The following is a 23,496-nucleotide window of genomic DNA, read 5'->3' as shown; positions in this document are numbered from 1 at the left end:
TGCGTTCACTGGCTGTAAGGTATTGTCCTTTGTGTCCATGAGAAGCCGAAGGAAAGAGACGATGTGAGAAGGGGAGTTACCATGTTCACCGTCAGGGCCATATCCATGACAGTTACGTCCTTCCCAGACAGTGACCGAGTCTAGGAATTGTCTGAATTTCATTGCAAAGACACAGGAATCATTCAGAAGTCACCCTGAAAGCACGTACCACGGGGCTTAATGACAACATTTATCGCACAGTTATGAGACTAGCAGTATATTGGCTTCACAATCTGCCACATAATGATCTGGCACCTTACCATTTACCATTCCCTGCAGCTGTTATACTTTGTTCTGCATTTTGTTAGTGTAACACACGTGCATCACTTTTGACCCACTGTGCGAATACACCAACAAGAGGGGAGGCCTGTCTGGATCTGATATTCTGTGACATTCAAGGGACAGTTTTGACCCACTGTGCGAATACACCAACAAGAGGGGAGGCCTGTCTGGATCTGATATTCTGTGACATTCAAGGGACAGTTTTGACCCACTGTGCGAATACACCAACAAGAGGGGAGGCCTGTCTGGATCTGATATTCTGTGACATTCAAGGGACAGTTTTGACCCACTGTGCGAATACACCAACAAGAGGGGAGGCCTGTCTGGATCTGATATTCTGTGACATTCAAGGGACAGGTTTGACCCACTGTGCGAATACACCAACAAGAGGGGAGGCCTGTCTGGATCTGATATTCTGTGACATTCAAGGGACAGTTTTGACCCACTGTGCGAATACACCAACAAGAGGGGAGGCCTGTCTGGATCTGATATTCTGTGACATTCAAGGGACAGGTTTGACCCACTGTGCGAATACACCAACAAGAGGGGAGGCCTGTCTGGATCTGATATTCTGTGACATTCAAGGGACAGTTTTGAGTACCGACGTTGTCGAAGCTTGAGGAACAAGTGATCACAACATTGTTGATCTCGAAGTACTTTGGGGGATTATATCAGTAAAAACGAAAGGGTTTAAACTGAGTTTCACAAAGACAAAGTTTGTGCAGATGCGGCAAAGACCTCAGAGGGCAAGCTGGAAGAAACTGCTTAACATTTGGTCAGTTTGAGGGACAATGGCATCGATTTGAATAGGTAATACATGTAGTGCAGGAAATGTTCACACTCAAGGTCAGGAGAAGCAAAAAAAAAAACAATAGATCAACTAGATGGAAAATGTAAGACATATAAAAATATTCAAGAAAAGACAACTATATAAGGAATACAGAGATAAAAACGAATAGATGTTAACAATAGGGCTTATGAAAATATGAGAGCTATACTCAAGTGGTAAATTCAGATTGCCAAAGACAGGTTGGGAAGGATATTGCTGATAATATTAAGAGTGACCATAAAATTTTTTCAATATTTTAGTCGTAAAAGAAATGTTATGTGGAAATTTAAGTGTGTTAGGAATAACAGTGAGGTGTTAAATGATACAGGGGAGGACACATCAGATAATCCTCACTCTTATTTTGCTGAAGTGTTCATCTGCAAAGATGTTAAGTTTATGCCAGTAAGTGTAGAGAAAAAGTAAAGTTGCTTAAGCTGATTCAGAGATCTTAGAAAGTAAGGTCCTGCTTTATCTGCAAAGTTTGAAAGTTAATAACTCTCATTGTCAGGCAACGTATGTCCAAGGATTAAAAATGTTATAATGTGATGTTTGCTGGATGATCTAATTGAAGTGAAAAGAGAAAAAACTGAAAGTGGCAGAGGAATGGTGTAAGTGTAGGGAAGAGTTAGAGGGGAAAAATAAAATTTTGATGGAGCAGGGTCAGGGGAATTTGATCCACATCAGTCAGTTTCAGATTCAGTGTGAAAGCGTTAACAAGAGAAAATGAGAAAACTGAAGAGGAGTATAAACCGGCGGATACAGAATTAGAGAAAGGAAAAGTCAGGGTCGGGATTTACGACTGTTGTGAATGTCATGAAGAAATCGGCAGCTGAGAGGAAAGGCTGCGCTGATTGCAAGTGTTTAAAACATGGAAAATCAAAGCACTGGGATTGTACATTTTATCCATTTTATCACATAAAAAGACTAAATACATAAACAATCTGAACGTTTCGAATGTATTTCAACGATACTCAACTTCCACAATCAAAATAAAATTCATTTATAATAACCGAATCTTCCATTTCCCAGAGTGTTGCATTGAACGTGGCCATGTTTAGGGTGGTTCAAGAGTCTCCGGCATTCCAAATAAAGTTTATGGGGCGGATTCCTACTTTAGTTTCTACAAGCGGTCCAGCTGCACCATCCAACCACGTGGTGAACACACATTCAACTTGGACTCCCCCTAGGTAACTCTGGATACAAGTCGTGGCTTTTCATCAGCATCATGGGCAATGCATTGTACGTAACACAGTTGTCCTTACAGGGGCAATAGGTCACTGTTACGTCCTGACAAGTCCCAACCCACCTGGGTTGTGGGCAATCAACGGCAAAATAAACTTTGTATCCAGAATTGCATCATTTCTTTGGGGATCCAGTGCTCATAACAGTGGGAACGTAAGTGTTTCAACCACGTGTTTGACTACCCAGCCATCAGGCGGCGCTGTTGAGCTCGGTGGCAGCTCATCCTGATCAGCACCCCGTCTCCCTTCATTCTGCCACTGCAAACCTTGTTCTGTGATAGGGTTGTTTTACAACCCTGTTTCCCCTTACCCTCCTCTGTACCTTTCTCCCTCAATCCCTTTTCCCTCGTTCACATCATCCTTCTGAGAGCCCATGCTTCAGCATGTGAGGGATTTGAATGGATCAATCATTTCACACACCCTTCTGCTCCCCTCGGTACAGTTCCTCGGCCAGTTCCTACTCTGTCACGGAGTCAAATTCTGCGTATCCAAAGTAGGACCCAAAACACTCGAGAAAACCGGCCACAACATCGTCACAGATATAGAAGGTTCCTTCCTTTCCACTGTGTGCAGTTATGCAAAACCTCCACTGTCACCTCTAATAGTCGAGCAGCTTCTAATGGTGCCTTCTGCACATCACCCCATGTCCCCTGGGCGGGTACCTGTTCCTCCGGCAGGGCTGAAGGGAAAGCTGAAGTTAGACAGAGAAGGGTTAGCTTCCCCTCCTCCGTTTCATATAAACCGTGAGTTGTCCTGTCTGCTGAATGCACTGGGAAAGTTTCCGAGAATCATCTCTCATTCACAGCTCCAGCACTCAACTGGGCCACGTCAAAAGGGACGGAATACCGTGTCACACACGCCCCATACCCCCGGCTCTGGTGTGTCCTGCAGTCCCTCCATTACTACAGGCGCCATTGGGGCACTGAATGTTGAAGGTTCCACCCACTCTTGGAAAAACCTGCTGGGAGGCGGGCACTTCCCCAGTAATCCTGGCTTTTACACTGTTAGTCCCGGAGTGCAGGGACAAAGGATGGCAGACGTGGCTGTTCCTCATGGAGATCGACTGTAGTGGGTTCCCGGCACGGCCAGCATGGAGGTTGCTGTCTGTGCTGGGCCTTGATGAAAAGAGCAAGAAGCAAGCAGCTGGCAGGATGGGGGAGGAAGCAGAAAGAGCCCCTGACTGGGTATGGAGCTGGAGAGAGGGGTTGATCTGGAGGTCAGGAACAGATGGGCAGTGACTTGGCCCTCACTTCAGATCCACCAGCTGGACAGTGTGGTGGTTAAGGGTTGAAACACTCTATGAAGGTTGGGCATTACCTAACCGTATCTGCCCCTGGCCAAAGGCTACGATTACCTCATCAGGTGACTGAAGAGAGCAACCCGGTGTGTGATACAAGAGTCTCTTCATACGCTAAATCACCCCAATCTGCATCACCATCATCGTCAGTCCTCGCACATATCACTCCTCTCCGAGCTGAGAGTTCACTTTGCAGATTTTCCATCTGTTTTAAACACTTGCGATCAGCGCAGCCTTTCCTCTCAGCTGCCGATTTCTTCATGACATTCACAACAGCTGTAAATCCCGACCCTGACTTTTCCTTTCTCTAATTCTGTATCCGCCTGTTTATACTCTTCTTCAGTTTTCTCATGTTCTCTTGTTAACGCTTCACACTGAGCCTGAAACTGACTCATGTGGATCAAATTCACCTGATCCTGCTCCGTCAGAATTTCTAACTCTTCCCTACACTTACACAATTCCTCTGTCAGTTTCAGTTTTTTCTCTCTTCACTTCCATTAGATCATCCAACAAACATCACATTATAACATTTTTAATCCCTTATAATTTCTTTAATTTATTTTCATATTTTCCTGAATTCTTCCTCCAGAGTCCCTGACCCTCGACTCTCAAACTTTCCTAACAGCTCCTCATAATCTGACCATTTCCTTCATAATTAACCATGGAAGTAATCTCTGAAATCCTCTGAATCCCTGGGTTCTTCCTGTCCTTTCCCGTTCACAGTTTAATATCCTAACCTACTGTGTGGTTCAACTCGACACTAGGGTCCCAGACCACTTTTGTGTCTTTTCGAGTGCACCCCAGGGCGCGAAAATATGTTCACCGTTCATCAACTGAGATCAGTTTGGAAACTCACCAGGCAACTCTTAATTAATCAAATTCAAGTTCAATTTAATCAAATTCCTGCACAAACAACAAAGTAACTATGTTGATCTCAGGCCAAAAACTTAAAACATGAACTCCACTGTTCCCTCTGTAGTAATACACACCCTGGCCACTTCTCAAATTCGCAACACTGAAACAGTGGATCCCATTTTGTCCAAACGATCGATCATTTCTTCTCCTGTCCCTTCCATGGGGTTTCTTCCTTGTGAGGGCTAGTCTCAGGAGTTATCACACCTTTGTATTTGGAACTCTTGTTAAGAAACTCTGATAAGAAACTCTTATCAGTTCAGAGGATGCATGTAATTCTTGTTGGCTGAAGTTCATTAGGTTGTTGATTGACAGATTTCCACTGGATGTAGTCCAAAGGCTACACAACGTCTTGCCAAAGGTGACTTCTTTTGATCTCTTCAGCTCTGGTTCAGACACTCGGCAGAAATATCGAGATTCCTTCTGCAAACCTGCCACTGTACATAATAAACACCTTATCTCAGAGTGACTTCAGGTTCAGAGATAACGAGATTCCTTCTGCAAACCTGCTACTGTACATAATACACACCTTATCTCAGAGTGACTTCAGGTTCAGAGATAACGAGATTCCTTCTGCAAACCTGCTACTGTACATAATAAACACCTTATCTCAGAGTGACTTCAGGTTCAGAGATAACGAGATTCCTTCTGCAAACCTGCCACTGTACATAATACACACCTTATCTCAGAGTGACTTCAGGTTCAGAGATAACGAGATTCCTTCTGCAAACCTGCCACTGTACATAATACACACCTTATCTCAGAGTGACTTCAGGTTCAGAGATAACGAGATTCCTTCTGCAAACCTGCCACTGTACATAATACACACCTTTTCTCAGAGTGACTTCAGGTTCAGAGATAACGAGATTCCTTCTGCAAACCTGCCACTGTACATAATACACACCTTATCTCAGAGTGACTTCAGGTTCAGAGATAACGAGATTCCTTCTGCAGACCTGCCACTGTACATAATACACACCTTATGTCAGAGTGACTTCAGGTTCAGAGATAACGAGATTCCTTCTGCAGACCTGCCACTGTACATAATACACACCTTATCTCAGAGTGACTTCAGGTTCAGAGATAACGAGATTCCTTCTGCAGACCTGACAGTGTACATAATACATGGTTTATGTGAGAGTGATTTCAGACTTAGAATGGGAATACCAGAAACTTCTTGTGTTCAGTTGATCTGATTAGATTATCCCATAGCAATCAGTTCATCAATCAGTTCACAAAATGGGGGTTACAGAGCAGCTTCACAAAATGGCAGCCTATATTCCTTCGACCTCATGGCAAAAACACAGACAATTGTTCACTCTACTTCCACTGTCGTTGACCCATTCATGTTTGATGTTTTTTTTTTGCATATGTTAATTCCTTCCTGACCCACAGTGGTGTATTTTAGTGTAGAACAGATGGGATGCTCCTCCGGTCAGATGTGGGAATTTTGGATATCTAACAGTTTCCCTCATGATTATTTGCATGGTGGACCCAATCACAGCGCCTGACGACAGGTTCAGGGAGTTGGATGTACTCAGGATCATTCGGAAGCCTGAAGATACTATCAATGAAACATCTGAAGGGTTGGCCACACCCAGAGTACAAGCTTCGGATAGGAGATGCGTGACCACCAGCAGAGGTAAGGGTCATTAGGAAGACCATTAGGTCATTAGGATGCCCAAATTACTGAATCCGAAATTCATAAACCTATTTTTTCAATGCAATCTGGTAAGGCTCCGGGACTTTATGGTTATCCTGTAGAATATTATAAAAAATTTGGAAAATTGCTTTCTCCATATATGTTGGAGATGCTTAAAGATTCTTTTGTGAAAAGCGATTAACCCTCTACTTTTTATGAGGCTTCTATTTCTTTCATCCTCAAAAAGGATAAAGATCCTATTGCCTGTGCTCATACAGACCTATTTCATTATTGAATGTTGATGCTAAGATTCTGTCAAAGATAATGGCAATCGGTTGGAGAGTTTGTGGGTAAAATCATTTTTGAAGCTCAAACAGGCTTTATAAAGGGTCGTTATTCTTTTTCAAATGTTCGGAGACTATTTAACATTATATATTCGCCCGCTTCTAAATCTCCACAATGCGTTGAATCTTTGGATGCTGAAAAGGAAATTGATCGAGTTGAATGGAAATATTTACTTAATGTCTTAGAAACATTTGGTTATGGTATTAATTTTAATAATTGGATTAAAATCATATATAAATCTCCTATTGCTACTGTTGTCATTAATAACTGTAGGTCTATTTTTCAGCTATCAGGGGATTTTGATGGGATTGGTTCTATTATTCTATCTTTTATTTGGGATAATAAAAGACCAAGAATTAGTAAATGTCATTTACAGAAGTTGAAAAAGGACGGAGGTCTCGCTTTGCCCAATCTAAGAATTTATTATTGGGCTGTTAATTTGCGATACATGTCCTTTTGCTTATATTAGGGTGATAGGAATGATCGGCCAATTTGGGTAAAGCTGGAACTGAGAGCTGTGAAACAGTTTTATTTAACTCCGTTATTAGGAGTTGCTCTACCTATACAATTAGCTAAAGTTGCTAATTTAAACCTACATCCTGTGGTTAAGCACTCTTTGCAAATTTGGCTCCATGTCCACAATTTTTTTAATCTTAAAAAATTTAAACTTTGTAGTTTATTTTATCGTAATCACTTTTTTAAACCTTCCTGGAGCAATCCAATTTATTTTTACTTTGGAAAAATAAAGGTATTACTTCCTCTTTAGATTTATTTAAAGAAGGCAGAATGATGTCTTTTGAACAATTAGTCGATAAATATTCTCTCTCATATTCATACTTTTTACAATACCTTCAAGTTAGATATTGTTTCAGAAATTCAAAAATATTTAAGTAATTTTCCTTACATATTGGAGGCTGACTTATTAGAGACTATTATGAATAAGAACCCTTCGAAGAAAGGTTCTATTGGAAGAATTTATAATTTATTATTACAATGGGATAAGCGTCCTTTACTTAAGATTAAACAAGATTGGGAGAAGGAACTCAGTTTGACGTTGATATGGGAGAATTGGACACGGATTCTGAAGCTGGTTAACTCTTCTTCGATCTGTGCTAGTCATTCACTGATTCAAATTAAAATTGTACATCATTACCATTTGTCGAAGGAGAGACTTTCTTAAATATTTCCCAAAGTTGACAAGTATTGTGATAGATGTAAAACTGAGAGAGTTACACTGACACATATGTTCTGGTCAAGTTCTATATTAAAATAGTTTTGGAAGTCAGTCTTTTCGATAATTTCTAAAGCACTCAGAATCAAATTACAACCTAATAAATTGACTGTGCTTCCATTTAAGCAAGATTGCTCTCCTTGCTAAAAGAGAGGTAAAAACTAAAACCTGTAGGTTAGAAGTATTTAAAGTTATATCTTCATCTGCAATAATACCAAACAAGGCAGTAAACGGATTTGGGTCAAATTGGACCCTAAAAAGTTGTGAGAAGGTATGGAACACTTCCCGCCAAATCTTTTCAATTTTAGGGTAAATCCAAAACATATGAATTAAAGAGGCATCAGCAGAGTTACATTTATTACAAAGTGGCGAAACATTCGGATAAAAACTGGACAGCTTCTTAGTCTACCCCTCCTACACATCTTCAATGGCTACGTGATATTATGTCTGATTTAAATTTAGAAAAGATCCGCTGCTCAGTCTTAAATTCGAAACAATCTTTTTATGATATTTGGGGACCTTTCCTAAATTACTTTTCCAATTTATAAAGTTTAACAGTGCACAGACTTTTATGTATATTTTTATCTTCTCTTCTTAAGCGAATATGTTTTCTTTTCTAATTTATTGATTATCATCCATCAGTTTTTTCCCTTTGGTAGTTGGTAGGGGGTTGACTTTTTTATATATATTTTTTTATGATGTATTACCTATCTTTAAATTTTTGATTACAGAGTGGTATACCTTTATGTGATATGCTATAACATTTTGATCAATTTTATCACAATATATGAATGTACACAAGTTATGTTGAGATGTATCAATGTATTGCACTCTGTAAATCATTCTTTTCTTCTGAATAAAAATATTGTAAAAAGAAAGAAAAGAAGTTGACTGTGCTTTTTGGAATAATTCCTCAAAATATCCATGGTATTTCTGTGTCTGACCAACATGCTATTGCGTTTGTTACATTAACAGCTGGGAGGGCCATCTTGTTGAAATGGAAGAACATATCAGCTCTTACTTTGTCACAATGGGTCTCTCAAGTGATGCTATGTCTTAGCTTGGAGAATGTTAGAAGTCGAACCTTTGAACCTTTATTTGATTTTGAGAAGAGATGGGGCTCATTTGCTCGTTATTATCATTTCAGTTAGCTGATAGATTTCCTCCACTATCTAAGTGTAATTGTTTTTTGATATATCTTTCTTTCTTGTTGGCGGTTTGATGTTTATTTTTAGAAGCTTTCTGTATGACGCCTGGCTCCGGGGTTATACCCCCAATGGGTTTCTTTTCTCTCTCACTTTTCTTGCTTAGTAGGGATTTTTAATTCACAAAAATGTTCAATCTTTAAGATAATTTGTTTTGAGGGATTGTGAGTGTTGTTACTTCAATGTACCTGTGTTATTTTTAATAATAATAATAATAATAATAATAATAATAATAATATTTAAAAAGAAACATTTGAAGAGGTGGCCACACCCAGAGTACAAGCTTCGGATAGGAGATGTGTGACCACCAGCAGAGGTAAGGGTCATTAGGGAGACAGTGCGGGGCTGTCCTGTGGGCATTCTCCTCAGCAGAAAACCTTGTTGGATACTGCTGGGTGGGTGGTGGTTGACCCATTGGGGCACAGCAGCAACAGAAAGGCCGGTAGCACTGTCGGCTCTGATGCTCAACAGGGAAGTGTGAATTCATGCCTTGCGGTAGTTATAGGAGATGACAGTCAGGGGAGAGAAAGGAGATTCTGTCAATGTGGTCAGAATTTAAATGAGAACTGATTTCGGTGTCACAGATCCAAACCATTAAACTCCAGTCCCTTTAAACGGGAACATTAGCTGAGGAATACCTCCCACATCCAGTGACCAGAGTGCAGAACTGGGTTTGATAAACAGCAGCAATAATTACCGAGTTCGGCACCAACAGTCACTTTTGAACTTGATTCAGTAACTGTGATGGTGAAATATCCAGCCTGTAGCCTGTCGCCTGTTTAAACAGTTTCCCCAGTGTGAACTCGGTAGTGTGTCACAAGGTGGGATGACTGAGAGAATCTCTTCCCACATTGGGAGCAGGAGAATGGCCTCTCCCCAGTGTGGACTCGTCGGTGTGTCTGTAAGTCGGATGACTGACTGAATCTCTTTCCACATTCAGAGCAGGTGTACGGCCTCTCCCCAGTGTGAATACGCTGATGTATCATCAGTTGAGATGACTGAGTAAATCCCCTTCCACAGTCTGAGCAGGTGAACGGTCTGTCCCCAGTGTGAACTCGCTGATGCACCTTCAGTTGATATGACCGAATAAACCCTTTCCCACAGTCTGAGCAGGTGAATGGCCTCTCTCCAGTGTGAATTCGCTGATGTGTCTTCAGTTCAACTGATCGAATAAAGGACTTCCCACAGTCTGAGCAGGTGAATGGTCTCTCTCCGGTGTGGACTCGCTGGTGCACCTGTAGGTCAGATAAATGAGTGAATCTCTTCCCACATTCAGAGCAGGAAAATGGCCTCTCTCCAGTGTGAATTCGCTGATGTACCATCACTTGAGATGACCGAGTAAATGCCTTCCCACAGTCTGAACAGGTGAACGGCCTCTCTCCAGTATGAACTCGCTGGTGGGCCTGTAGCCTGGATGAGTCAGTGAATTTCTTCCCACAGTCTGAGCACGTGAATGGTCTCTCCCCAGTGTGAATTCGCTGATGTACCTTCAGTACAGATGAATGAGTGAATCCTTTTCCACAGTCTGAGCAGGTGAACGGTCTCTCCCCTGTGTGAATTTGCTGATGCTCCTTCAGTACAGATGACTGAGTGAATCCTTTCCCACAGACTGAGCAGGTGAATGGCCTCTCCCCAGTGTGAATTCGCTGATGTACCTTCAGCTGAGATGACCGAATAAACCCTTTTCCACAGTCTGAACAGGTGAACGGCCTCTCCCCAGTGTGAGTTCGCTGATGTATCTTCAGTTCAGATGACCAAGTGAATCCCTTCCCACAGTCTGAACAGGTGAATGGCTTTTCCCCGGTGTGAACTGACTGGTGTCTCTGCAGTTGCGATGACTGAGTGAATCCCTTCCCACAGTCTGAGCAGGTGAACGGCTTCTCACCAGTGTGAACTCGCTGGTGTGTCAGTAGGCTGGATGACCGAGTGAATCCCTTCCCACAATCAGCGCAGGTGAACGACATCTTATCAGTGTGAACTCGCTGGTGTGCATGCAGGTCAGATGAGTGAGTGAAGAGTGAATCCCTTCCCACAGTTCTTTGCCAATTCATAAGTCAAATGTCAGATGTAGTAAACCCCTTGCACAATCAATGTAGTTGAAGAACTGATCTCAGGTGAACAAATGCTGGTGTGTTCTCAGCTCCCCAGTTCCAGTGGATTTCAGTGAGTTACAACAGAAAACTTCATTTTAGACACAAAGCACTTTTTCAGCTGTGATGACATAATTCTTCATCTCCAAGGATCAACAGTGACACATTGTTAAATATCTAGTAACTCCTTTAATATCTGGGCAGAGACAGCAAACTGACAGGTTGTTCTGTTTAAAATTCCCGTACACAATTTTTGCCATTTCTAACCTGTAAAAAAGATTTACAAAAGACATCAATGAATGAAAGCCATCATTCAGAGAAGTGTATGGTCATCCACTTTGTTAGAAGCAATGAGAGTGCAGACTGTTTTCTCAATGGAGAGGAAATAATGTTGAAGAGTACGAGAATATAAAAGCAAGGATGTGTTGTTGAGTATTTATAAAGTGTGGCCTCACTTGGACTGTTGAGAGCAGATTCAGGCCCCTTAAGTAGAACAGATGTGCTTACATTGCAGAGCGTTCAAAGGAAGTTTACAAAAATATTTCTGTAATTATAAGGTTTGTCAGATGAAGAACATTTGATGGCTTGGGGCCTCTACTCACTGGTGTTCAGAATAATGAAGGGGCCCTCATTGAAATCTATCGAACATTGAAAAGTCTCGATAGAGTGGATTGGAGAGTATGTTTACTAGAGTGGGGGAGTCTGAGACCAGAGGACACAGACTCAAAATCGAGCTTTGTTCTTTCAGAATGGAGATGAGGAGGAATTTCTTTAACCAGAGTGTGGTGAATCTGTGGAATTTGTTGTTATGAGTTGCTCTGGAGGCTAAGTAATTGGGTATATTTTAGGGAAGAGGGTGATGGATTCTTGATTAGTCAGGGCAGGAAGGGATATGGGGAGAAGGCAGGAGAGTGGGGCTGAGAGGGAAATGGATCCGTTGTAATGAAATGGTGGAGCAGACTCGATGGGCCAAATGACCTCATTCTGCTCCTGTATCTGATTAATTTTCACAGCCAATATATTATGAGATAATTTTAGTCTCCTTTCTGATCTCTGACATCACACTGTTACAGCGAGGTTCAACCCAAGTTGGGGGAAGAACTCACCTTCTAACTGTTCATGGTGCCGGCAACTGGTCTGTCCATCTAATTCCCCAACAGTCTTCCTGTCTGTGTGAGAATGGGACATTCAATCTGTGACTTGGCCCAGTCTGATTCCTTCCATTAGTATTATTCTCTGTCCCATATTATTCTGAGCTGCGCAGTAACTGAAATGCTCCCACACAGAGAGCCTTTGTTGCTGCACAGCTGGTATTTTGTTGATGCCGTGCTGTTTACAGGCTGTTTAAACATTTAACTTTCAGACAAATAGTCGGTCCATACGTGGTGAGAAAAATAAATTAGGGAAAACATTGGTATTATTTCAAGTTCTGGTCATGTATGACAGCACTACAAAGAGCATGTGATGTTACCCGGCAAACCCTGGACAGTTTCGAATTACTCTGCCCCTCCGCACAGGTGATTGACGGTGGAGAGCCCATCAGAGGCAATGCCAATGAACATGATGGGGAGGGCAGTCCTCGTTCTCATTGGAGTGTGGCATATTTGTGATGAGAACGCGACAGGTCACTTGTTACCCAGGCCAAAGGTAATTGGTATCATTATGTACCCAAAGCGAATGGTACTAAACATGTTCTCACAGGTAGAAAGGTCCAGATTTAGATGGAACAAAGGTGATTTCCACAAGGACTAAAACTGATGTAAGGATTTCGTTTCATTCTTTTCATACAGTAAAAATTGACATTTTCATTGACTGTAAGGTCAGCTCCTCAGCGCTCGGTGGTGCCCGAGTGATCCATCTACTCCCCTTTCCTCCCCTTTGCAATTCCAAATACGGCCTAAGGACTAACGGGGAAAACGCTGGCCTTGTCATCTATGGCTGCCTCTTTACCCAGAAACCCCCACGAGGAAGAGACCCATCTATCCACCACGGCTCCAGCTCCTTCGCTCCTCATCAGAAAGTTGCCCGGAGCCCTCGTAGAGAGAGAGGGAAAGGACTTGGACTGTCCCGGGGTACGGAGGAAAGGTGTGTCCGGAGTTCACAGTAATTGGATTTCAGTCGCGGTTCGGACGCCGGTACCGATAATAATCCGCCCAGATCCCCGCTCCTACCTGCAGCCGAGTCTCCGAGCCTTTTGTTCACAGTGCGCACGCGCGAAACTCCCCGCTCCCCTTACGCATGCGCGTCTGATCGCCTGGTCACGGACGGCGATATCTGGAACTGACAGGAGAAAGTCTGCAAATGCTGGAAATCCAAAGCGACTCACACAAAACGCTGCAGGAACTCAGCACCTCAGGCAGCATCTATAGAAAATTATAAGCAGTCGGCGCTTTTTGGCCGAGAGCCTTCTGCAGGGTAAAGAAGCACGGGGGAAGATGCCAGAATAAAAATGTGGTGGGGGAGGGGAAGAGGCGAGCTGGAAGCTGATGCCGGGTGGGTGGGGAAGGTCAAGAAAGGGTGGGATGGAGAATAGAGAATCTGATAGGAGAGGAGAGTGGACCAGAGAGAGGGCAGGAGGAGGGTCCCGGGAGGAGTGTAGGCAGGTGAGAAGAAGTACAAGGTCAGAGTGGGGCACAGAGGAGGGTGACGGTAATTTGTTCTCCTGAGTGGAAATCGATGTTCATGCCATCAGATTGGAGGGTATATAATGTGACGGAATATAATGTGTAGCTCCTCCACCCTGGGGTGGGGGAGGGGAGCGCATCTTGGCACAAGAGGAGTCCATGGATCGACACGGCGGAACAGGACTGGGAATGAAGAATTAAAATACTTGCTGACTGGGAAGTCACACTTGTGGAGGATGGTGCGAAGTTGCTTCTATTTGATGACTGCACCCTCAGGGTGGCGGAGCAACAACTTATATTCTGCCGTGGTACCTTCAAACGAGATGAACGAGTGCACCAGTCTTGTCTGTTTAAATCCAGAGCCCAAGAAAAGTTCTCTTTCGTGTCTCAGTCGTCTTTGACCCCCTGAAGAACTGTTTCTGAGTGACAGCTAAGATCCACCTGCAATTCCTCGGCCCACTTTCCCAACTGGTCTCGATCCCACTGTAACCTTAGACAACCCTCACTTTCTCCACACACCGGTTTTGGTGACATCCACAACCTCACTAACTGTTTGATCTGCATTCTCCAAATAATTAACACGCATCATTGTCCAGTTGTAAGCGGGTGAATTTACTTTCTCTTTCATCTCCCAGGGGGAACGAGACTGCCTGGACCCGGGGGGCGGGAGAGCAGGTAAACACGGGCTTTCAGTGTCTGAGGCGGTGAGGAAGCCGTGAGTGGCCAGTCCACAAGACAAGACAGCAGATCCCCTCGGCAATCAAACCGACCCTCATCAGCCTGTCCCTCCGTGTCCAATCCCCCTCTCAGTGCGAACTCCATCGCCACTGCCACTCCTTCAATGGGGCGACTGAGTCGTGCAGACGGTGTGAAACCACCTCCTTTGCCTCAGGACCATTTCCATTCCACCCATCCTCAGGCAAAGGAGCTGGTTTTAAATTTGCTTTTACATTGGTTTATTTCTGATTTTATAAGTTGTCATTTCTGTGTACTGATGTCTGTTTGTCATCCTGACCAGTTCTGCCTGAAGTTGTTTGGCCTGATTGTTTCTTGGTGAAATTTGACAATGGCTTCTCCCCGGGTTTGGACCTTCATGTCCGTATATCAACAGGAACCGTCCCTGCTCCCACTGCAGGCTCAGCTGAGAGTGACTGTACTGGCACTGGAGCCGGCCCAGTCCCTGACCTCCCAGACTGCACCGTCGGGTAAACCCCGTTACAACTGGTACCAGGAGCTCCCAGAATAAAGGACGAGCCCTTGTCTGGCTCTGAGATATCTCTAGCCACCCGTACAAGTACAACACTGCCCCACCCCCCCCCCCCCCAAGCGCCGACACCTATCGTCAGTGTGTCCATCACCAGGGGCACACATCATGTACTCTGGTGGCACCAAACCAGCCCGAAGACCCCGGTCTCCGGTCGGCAGCAGCTCATTTGAGGGTCCCGCCATTTGGGCTCCACCTCATTCGGGGGCAGATGTGTTGTGGATGTGTGAAGCTCATTTCACACTCCTGTGACCCTCTGAGTGAAGAGGTATCCCCTCATGTGCCCCATAAACTCCCCACCTTTCACCCTTAACACCCTGTCAAGTATCTCTCTGCTGAGACTCACAGAACACAATCCCAACACTGAGTGTTTCTTCATCAAGCAGCTTTATTCTTTATTACCTGCAGGGGGTAAGTTCACCTCCATTCTCACCAGGGATGGGAGGGGACTTCAAACACAGCGTTGACAAAGTCTTCCTTATGTACATAAGAACGAGACTTGGTTACTGTTCCCAGCGAGCTCCGTGCTCCCGATACATTTGTTGTTGCTGCCATCTCCGGTTGAGTCTTCTCTGCTACTTCCTCATTTCTGCACAGCGTTCAGTGTTTGCAGTCACGAGTTCCTTTAGTGAGCACATTTCTTGTCGTTTCTTCCGGCTACTTTAGTCATCTACATATATTGCATTTACTAGCTCAGCACTACGGGGTTTGTACAGCTCCATTTTGTCTCATCAGATACTCACAATAAAATGCAAAGTTCAGTACATATTTCCCCATTCCCTCCTCTTTGTTGTCCCATGACAACAGACATCCAATATCATCAGGACTTAGGAAGTAAATGATGTCTTTACGGCGATAATGCTTCAGATCTCAGGGCTTTCTTTCCCCTTTTACGACGAGCATTCCCCATAAAGACCCGGAACCCTGATGTCGCCTCCTTTCATGGCTCCCGACTGAGCACGAGAATCGTAATCAGATTGTTGGTATTATTATTGCTCCAACGGTTATTCCATCATGTAAATCAGTATACCACCATCTTCCCAGAGTCTCAAATGGCCACCGGCTTCCTGAGGGGTTAGCATTGTGGAACTGTACAATGTAAAACAGTATCACACCATCCTCCCAGATTCCCAAATGGCCACCGGGTTCTTGAGGGGTTATCATTGTGGAAATGTACAATGTAAACCAGTATCCCACCATCCTCCCAGAGTCCCATATGGTCACCGGCTTCCTGAGGGGTTATCATTGTGGAAATGTGCAATGCAAAACAGTATCCCACCAAAATCCCAGAATCCCAAATGGCCACCGGCTTCCTGAGGGGTTATCATTGTGGAAATGTACAATGTAAACCAGTATCCCACCATCCTCCCAGAGTCCCAAATGGCCACCGGCTTCCTGAGGGATTATCATTGTGGAACTGCACAATGTAAAACAGTGTCCCACCATCCTCCCAGAATCCCAAATGGCCACCGGCTTCCTGAGGGGTTATCATTGTGGAACTGTACAATGTAAACCAGTATCCCACCATCCTCCCAGAGTCCCAAATGGCCACCGGATTCCTGAGGCGTTTTCATTGCGGAAATGTACAACGTAAACCAGTATCCCAACATCCTCCCAGAGTCCCAAATGGCCACCGGATTCCTGAGGGGTTATCATTGTGGAAATGCACAACGTAAACCAGTATCCCAACATCCTCCCAGAGTCCCAAATGGCCACCGGCTTCCTGAGGGGTTATCATTGTGGAACAGTACAATGTAAACCAGTATCCCACCATCCTCCCAGTGTCCCAAATGGTCACCGGCTTCCTGACGGGTTATAATTGTGGAACTGTACAATGTAAACCAGTATCCCACCATCCTCCCAGAGTCCCAAATGGCCACTGGCTTCCTGAGGGGTTATCATAGTGGAACTGTACAATGTAAACCAGCATCGGACCATCCTCCCAGAGTCCCAAATGGCCACTGGCTTCCTGAGGGGTTATCATTGTGGAACTGTACAATGTAAACCAGTATCCCACCATCCTCCCAGAGTCCCAAATGGCCACCAGCTTCCTGAGGGGTTATCACTGTGGAAATCTACAATGTAAACCAGCATCCCACCATCCTCCCAGAGTCCCAAATGGCCACCGGCTTCCTGAGGGGTTATCATTGTGGAAATGCACACTGTAAACCAGTATCCGACCATCCTCCCAGAGTCCCAAATGGCCACCGGCTTCCTGAGGGGTTATCATTGCGGAAATGTGCAATGCAAAACAGTATCCCACCAAAATCCCAGAGTCCAAAATGTCCACCGGCTTACTGAGGGGTTATCATTGTGGAACTGTACAATGTAAACCAGTATCCCACCATCCTCCCAGAGTCCCAAATGGTCACCGGCTTCCTGAGGCGTTATCATTTTGGAACTGTACAATGTAAACCAGTATCCCACCGTCCTCCCAGAGTCCCAAATGGCCACCGGCTTCCTGAGGAGTTATCGTTCTGGAAATGTACAATGTAAACCAGTATCCCACCATCCTCCCAGAGTCCCAAATGGCCACGGGATTCCTGAGGGATTATCATTGTGGAACTGTACAATGTAAACCAGTATCCCACCATCTCCCAGAGTCCCAAATGGCCACCGGCTTCCTGAGGGGTTATCATTGTGGAACTGTACAATGTAAACCGTAATCCCACCATCCTCCCAGAGTTTTAAATGGCCACCGGCTTCCTGAGGCGTTATCATTGTGGAAATGTACAATGTAAACCAGTATCCCACAATCCGCCCAAAGTCCCAAATGGCCACCGGCTTTCTGAGGGGTTATCATTGTGGAAATGTACAATGTAAACCAGTATCCCACCATCCTCCCAGAGTCCCAAATGGCCACTGGCTTCCTGAGGGGTTATCATTGTGGATCTGTACAATGTAAAACAGTGTCCCACCATCTACCCAGAGTCCCAAATGGCAACCGGCTTCCTGAGGGGTTATCATTGTGGAACTGTACAATGTAAACCAGCATCCCACCATTCTCCCAGACTCCCAAATGGCCACCGGATTCTTGAGGGGTTATCATTGTGGAACTGTACAATGTAAACCAGTATCCCACTATCCTCCCAGAGTCCCAAATGGTCACCGGCTTCCTGAGGGGTTATCATTGTGGAAATGTGCAATGCAAAACAGTATCCCACCAAAATCCCAGAGTCCCAAATGGCCACCGGCTTCCTGAGGGGTTATCACTGTGGAAATCTACAATGTAAACCAGCATCCCACCATTCTCCCAGACTCCCAAATGGCCACCGGATTCTTGAGGGGTTATCATTGTGGAACTGTACAATGTAAACCAGTATCCCACCATCCTCCCAGAGTCCCAAATGGTCACCGGCTTCCTGAGGGGTTATCACTGTGGAAATGTACAATGCAAAACAGTATCCCACCAAAATCCCGGAGTCCCAAATGGCCACTGGCTTCCTGAGGGGTTATCATTGTGGAACTGTACAATGTAAACCAGTATCCCACCATCCTCCCAGATTCCCCAATGGCTACTGGCTTCCTGAGGGGTTATCATTGTGTAACTGTACAATGTAAACCAGTATACCACCATCCTCCTAGAGTCCCAAATGGCCACCGGCTTACTGAGGGGTTATCATTGTGGAACTGTACAATGTAAACCAGTATCCCACCATCCTCCCAGAGTCCCAAATGGCCACCGGCTTCCTGAGGGGTTATCACTGTGGAAATCTACAATGTAAACCAGCATCCCACCATCCTCCCAGAGTCCCAAATGGCCACCGGCTTCCTGAGGGGTTATCATTGTGGAAATGTACAATGTAAACCAGTATCCCACCATCCTCCCAGAGTCCCAAATGGCCACCAGCTTCCTGAGGGATTATCATTGTGGAACTGTACAATGTAAAACAGTGTCCCACCATCCTCCCAGAGTCCCAAATGGCCACCGGCTTCCTGAGGGGTTATCATTGTGGAAATGTACAATGTAAACCAGTATCACACCATCCTCCCAGAGTCCCAAATGGCCACCGTCTTACTGAGGGGTTATCATTGTGGAACTGTACAATGTAAACCAGTATCCCACCACCGTCCCAGAGTCCAAAATGGCCACCGGCTTCCTGAGGGGTTATCATTGTGGAACTGTACAATGTAAACCAGTATCCCACCATCCTCCCAGATTCCCAAATGGCCACCGGCTTCCTGACGGATTATCATTGTGGAACTGTACAATGTAAAACAGTGTCCCACCATCCTCCCAGAGTCCCAAATGGCCACCGGCTTCCTGAGGGGTTATCATTGTGGAACTGCACAATGTAAACCAGTATCCCACCATCCTCCCAGAGTCCCAAATGGTCACAGGCTTCCTGAGGGGTTATCATTGTGGAAATGTGCAATGCAGAACAGTATCCCACCAAAATCCCAGAGTCCCAAATGGCCACCGGCTTCCTGAGGGGTTATCACTGTGGAAATCTACAATGTAAACCAGCATCCCACCATCCTCCCAGACTCCCAAATGGCCACCGGATTCTTGAGGGGTTATCATTGTGGAAATGCAGAATGTAAACCAGTATCCCACCATCCTCCCAGAGTCCCAAATGGCCACTGGCTTCCTGAGGGGTTATCATTGTGGAATTGTACAATGTAAACCAGTATCCCACCATCCTCCCAGAGTTCCAAATGGCCACTGGCTTCCTGAAGGGTTATCATTGTGGAACCTTACAATGAAAACCAGTATCCCACCATCCTCCCAGAGTCCCAAATGGCCACCGGCTTCCTGAGGGGTTATCATTGTGGAACTGTACAATGTAAAACAGTGTCCCACCATCCTCCCAGAGTCCCTAATGGCCACCGGCTTCCTGAGGGGTTATCATTGTGGAAATGTACAATGTAAACCAGAATCCCACCATCCTCCCAGATTCCCAAATGGCCACCGGCTTACTGAGGGGTTATCATTGTGGAACTGTACAATGTAAACCAGTATCCCACCATCCTCCCATAGTCCCAAATGGCCACCGGCTTCCTGAGGGGTTATCACTGTGGAAATGTACAATGTAAACCAGCATCCCACCATCCTCCCAGAGTCCCAAATGGCCACCGGCTTTCTGAGGGGTTATCATTGTGGAAATGCACAATGTAAACCAGTATCCCACCATCCTCCCAGAGTCCCAAATGGCCACTGGATTCCTGAGGGGTTATCACTGTGGAAATGTACAATGTAAACCAGCATCCCACCATCCTCCCAGAGTCTCAAATGGCCACTGGATACCTGAGGGGTTATCATTGTGGAAATGCACAATGTAAACCAGTATCCCACCATCCTCCCAGAGTCCCAAATGGCCACTGGATTCCTGAGGGGTTATCATTGTGGAACTGTACAATGTACACCAGTATCCCTCCATCCTCCCAGAGTCCCAAATGGCCACCGGCTTCCTGAGGGGTTATCATTGTGGAAATGCACAATGTAAACCAGTATCCCACCATCCTCCCAGAGTTCCAAATGGCCACTGGCTTCCTGACGGGTTATCATTGTGGAACTGTACAATGTAAACCAGTATCCCACCAACCTCCCAGAGTCCCAAATGGCCACCGGCTTCCTGAGGGATTATCATTGTGGAACTCTACAATGTAAAACAGTGTCCCACCATCCTCCCAGAGTCCCAAATGGCCACCGGCTTCCTGAGGGATTATCATTGTGGAACTGTACAATGTAAAACAGTGTCCCACCATCCTCCCAGAGTCCCAAATGGCCACCGGCTTCCTGACGGGTTATCATTGTGGAACTGTACAATGTAAACCAGTATCCCACCATCCTCCCAGAGTCCCAAATGGTCACCGGCTTCCTGAGGGGTTATCATTGTGGAAATGTGCAATGCAAAACAGTATCCCACCAAAATCCCAGAGTCCCAAATGGCCACCGGCTTCCTGAGGGGTTATCACTGTGGAAATCTACAATGTAAACCAGCATCCCACCATTCTCCCAGACTCCCAAATGGCCACCGGATTCTTGAGGGGTTATCATTGTGGAACTGTACAATGTAAACCAGTATCCCACCATCCTCCCAGAGTCCCAAATGGTCACCGGCTTCCTGAGGGGTTATCACTGTGGAAATGTACAATGCAAAACAGTATCCCACCAAAATCCCGGAGTCCCAAATGGCCACTGGCTTCCTGAGGGGTTATCATTGTGGAACTGTACAATGTAAACCAGTATCCCACCATCCTCCCAGATTCCCCAATGGCTACTGGCTTCCTGAGGGGTTATCATTGTGTAACTGTACAATGTAAACCAGTATACCACCATCCTCCTAGAGTCCCAAATGGCCACCGGCTTACTGAGGGGTTATCATTGTGGAACTGTACAATGTAAACCAGTATCCCACCATCCTTCCAGAGTCCCAAATGGCCACCGGCTTCCTGAGGGGTTATCACTGTGGAAATCTACAATGTAAACCAGCATCCCACCATCTTCCCAGAGTCCCAAATGGCCACCGGCTTCCTGAGGGGTTATCATTGTGGAAATGTACAATGTAAACCAGTATCCCACCATCCTCCCAGAGTCCCAAATGGCCACCAGCTTCCTGAGGGATTATCATTGTGGAACTGTACAATGTAAAACAGTGTCCCACCATCCTCCCAGAGTCCCAAATGGCCACCGGCTTCCTGAGGGGTTATCATTGTGGAAATGTACAATGTAAACCAGTATCACACCATCCTCCCAGAGTCCCAAATGGCCACCGTCTTACTGAGGGGTTATCATTGTGGAACTGTACAATGTAAACCAGTATCCCACCACCGTCCCAGAGTCCAAAATGGCCACCGGCTTCCTGAGGGGTTATCATTGTGGAACTGTACAATGTAAACCAGTATCCCACCATCCTCCCAGATTCCCAAATGGCCACCGGCTTCCTGACGGATTATCATTGTGGAACTGTACAATGTAAAACTGTGTCCCACCATCCTCCCAGAGTCCCAAATGGCCACCGGCTTCCTGAGGGGTTATCATTGTGGAACTGCACAATGTAAACCAGTATCCCACCATCCTCCCAGAGTCCCAAATGGTCACAGGCTTCCTGAGGGGTTATCATTGTGGAAATGTGCAATGCAGAACAGTATCCCACCAAAATCCCAGAGTCCCAAATGGCCACCGGCTTCCTGAGGGGTTATCATTGTGGAACTGTACAATGTACACCAGTATCCCACCATCCTCCCAGAGTCCCAAATGGCCACTGGCTTCCTGAGGGGTTATCATTGTGGAATTGTACAATGTAAACCAGTATCCCACCATCCTCCCAGAGTTCCAAATGGCCACTGGCTTCCTGAAGGTTTATCATTGTGGAACCTTACAATGAAAACCAGTATCCCACCATCCTCCCAGAGTCCCAAATGGCCACCGGCTTCCTGAGGGGTTATCATTGTGGAACTGTACAATGTAAAACAGTGTCCCACCATCCTCCCAGAGTCCCTAATGGCCACCGGCTTCCTGAGGGGTTATCATTGTGGAAATGTACAATGTAAACCAGAATCCCACCATCCTCCCAGATTCCCAAATGGCCACTGGATTCCTGAGGGGTTATCACTGTGGAAATGTACAATGTAAACCAGCATCCCACCATCCTCCCAGAGTCGCAAATGGCCACTGGATACCTGAGGGGTTATCATTGTGGAACTGTACAATGTAAACCAGTATCCCACCACCGTCCCAGAGTCCAAAATGGCCACCGGCTTCCTGAGGGGTTATCATTGTGGAACTGTACAATGTAAACCAGTATCCCACCATCCTCCCAGATTCCCAAATGGCCACCGGCTTCCTGACGGATTATCATTGTGGAACTGTACAATGTAAAACAGTGTCCCACCATCCTCCCAGAGTCCCAAATGGCTACCGGCTTCCTGAGGGGTTATCATTGTGGAACTGCACAATGTAAACCAGTATCCCACCATCCTCCCAGAGTCCCAAATGGTCACAGGCTTCCTGAGGGGTTATCATTGTGGAAATGTGCAATGCAGAACAGTATCCCACCAAAATCCCAGAGTCCCAAATGGCCACCGGCTTCCTGAGGGGTTATCACTGTGGAAATCTACAATGTAAACCAGCATCCCACCATCCTCCCAGACTCCCAAATGGCCACCGGATTCTTGAGGGGTTATCATTGTGGAAATGCAGAATGTAAACCAGTATCCCACCATCCTCCCAGAGTCCCAAATGGCCACTGGCTTCCTGAGGGGTTATCATTGTGGAATTGTACAATGTAAACCAGTATCCCACCATCCTCCCAGAGTTCCAAATGGCCACTGGCTTCCTGAAGGGTTATCATTGTGGAACCTTACAATGAAAACCAGTATCCCACCATCCTCCCAGAGTCCCAAATGGCCACCGGCTTCCTGAGGGGTTATCATTGTGGAACTGTACAATGTAAAACAGTGTCCCACCATCCTCCCAGAGTCCCTAATGGCCACCGGCTTCCTGAGGGGTTATCATTGTGGAAATGTACAATGTAAACCAGAATCCCACC

General features: G+C 45.5%; 1 protein-coding gene across 1 annotated transcript in view; it reads right to left on the bottom strand.

Moving 5' to 3' along the window:
* LOC140716731 (uncharacterized) overlaps positions 1–23,496 on the bottom strand; it is a 343,916-nt gene that overhangs the window by 48,224 nt on the left and 272,196 nt on the right. The window contains 2 exon segments of the mRNA XM_073029541.1: positions 9,809–10,548; positions 10,630–10,937. Coding sequence (XP_072885642.1) covers positions 9,809–10,548; positions 10,630–10,937 — 1,048 coding nt within the window.

Source organism: Hemitrygon akajei, chromosome 26, assembly GCF_048418815.1.
Source record: "Hemitrygon akajei chromosome 26, sHemAka1.3, whole genome shotgun sequence".
NCBI lineage: Eukaryota > Metazoa > Chordata > Chondrichthyes > Myliobatiformes > Dasyatidae > Hemitrygon > Hemitrygon akajei.
Note: the sequence above shows the minus strand (reverse complement) of the source record. Positions and strands in the feature narration are given on the sequence as shown.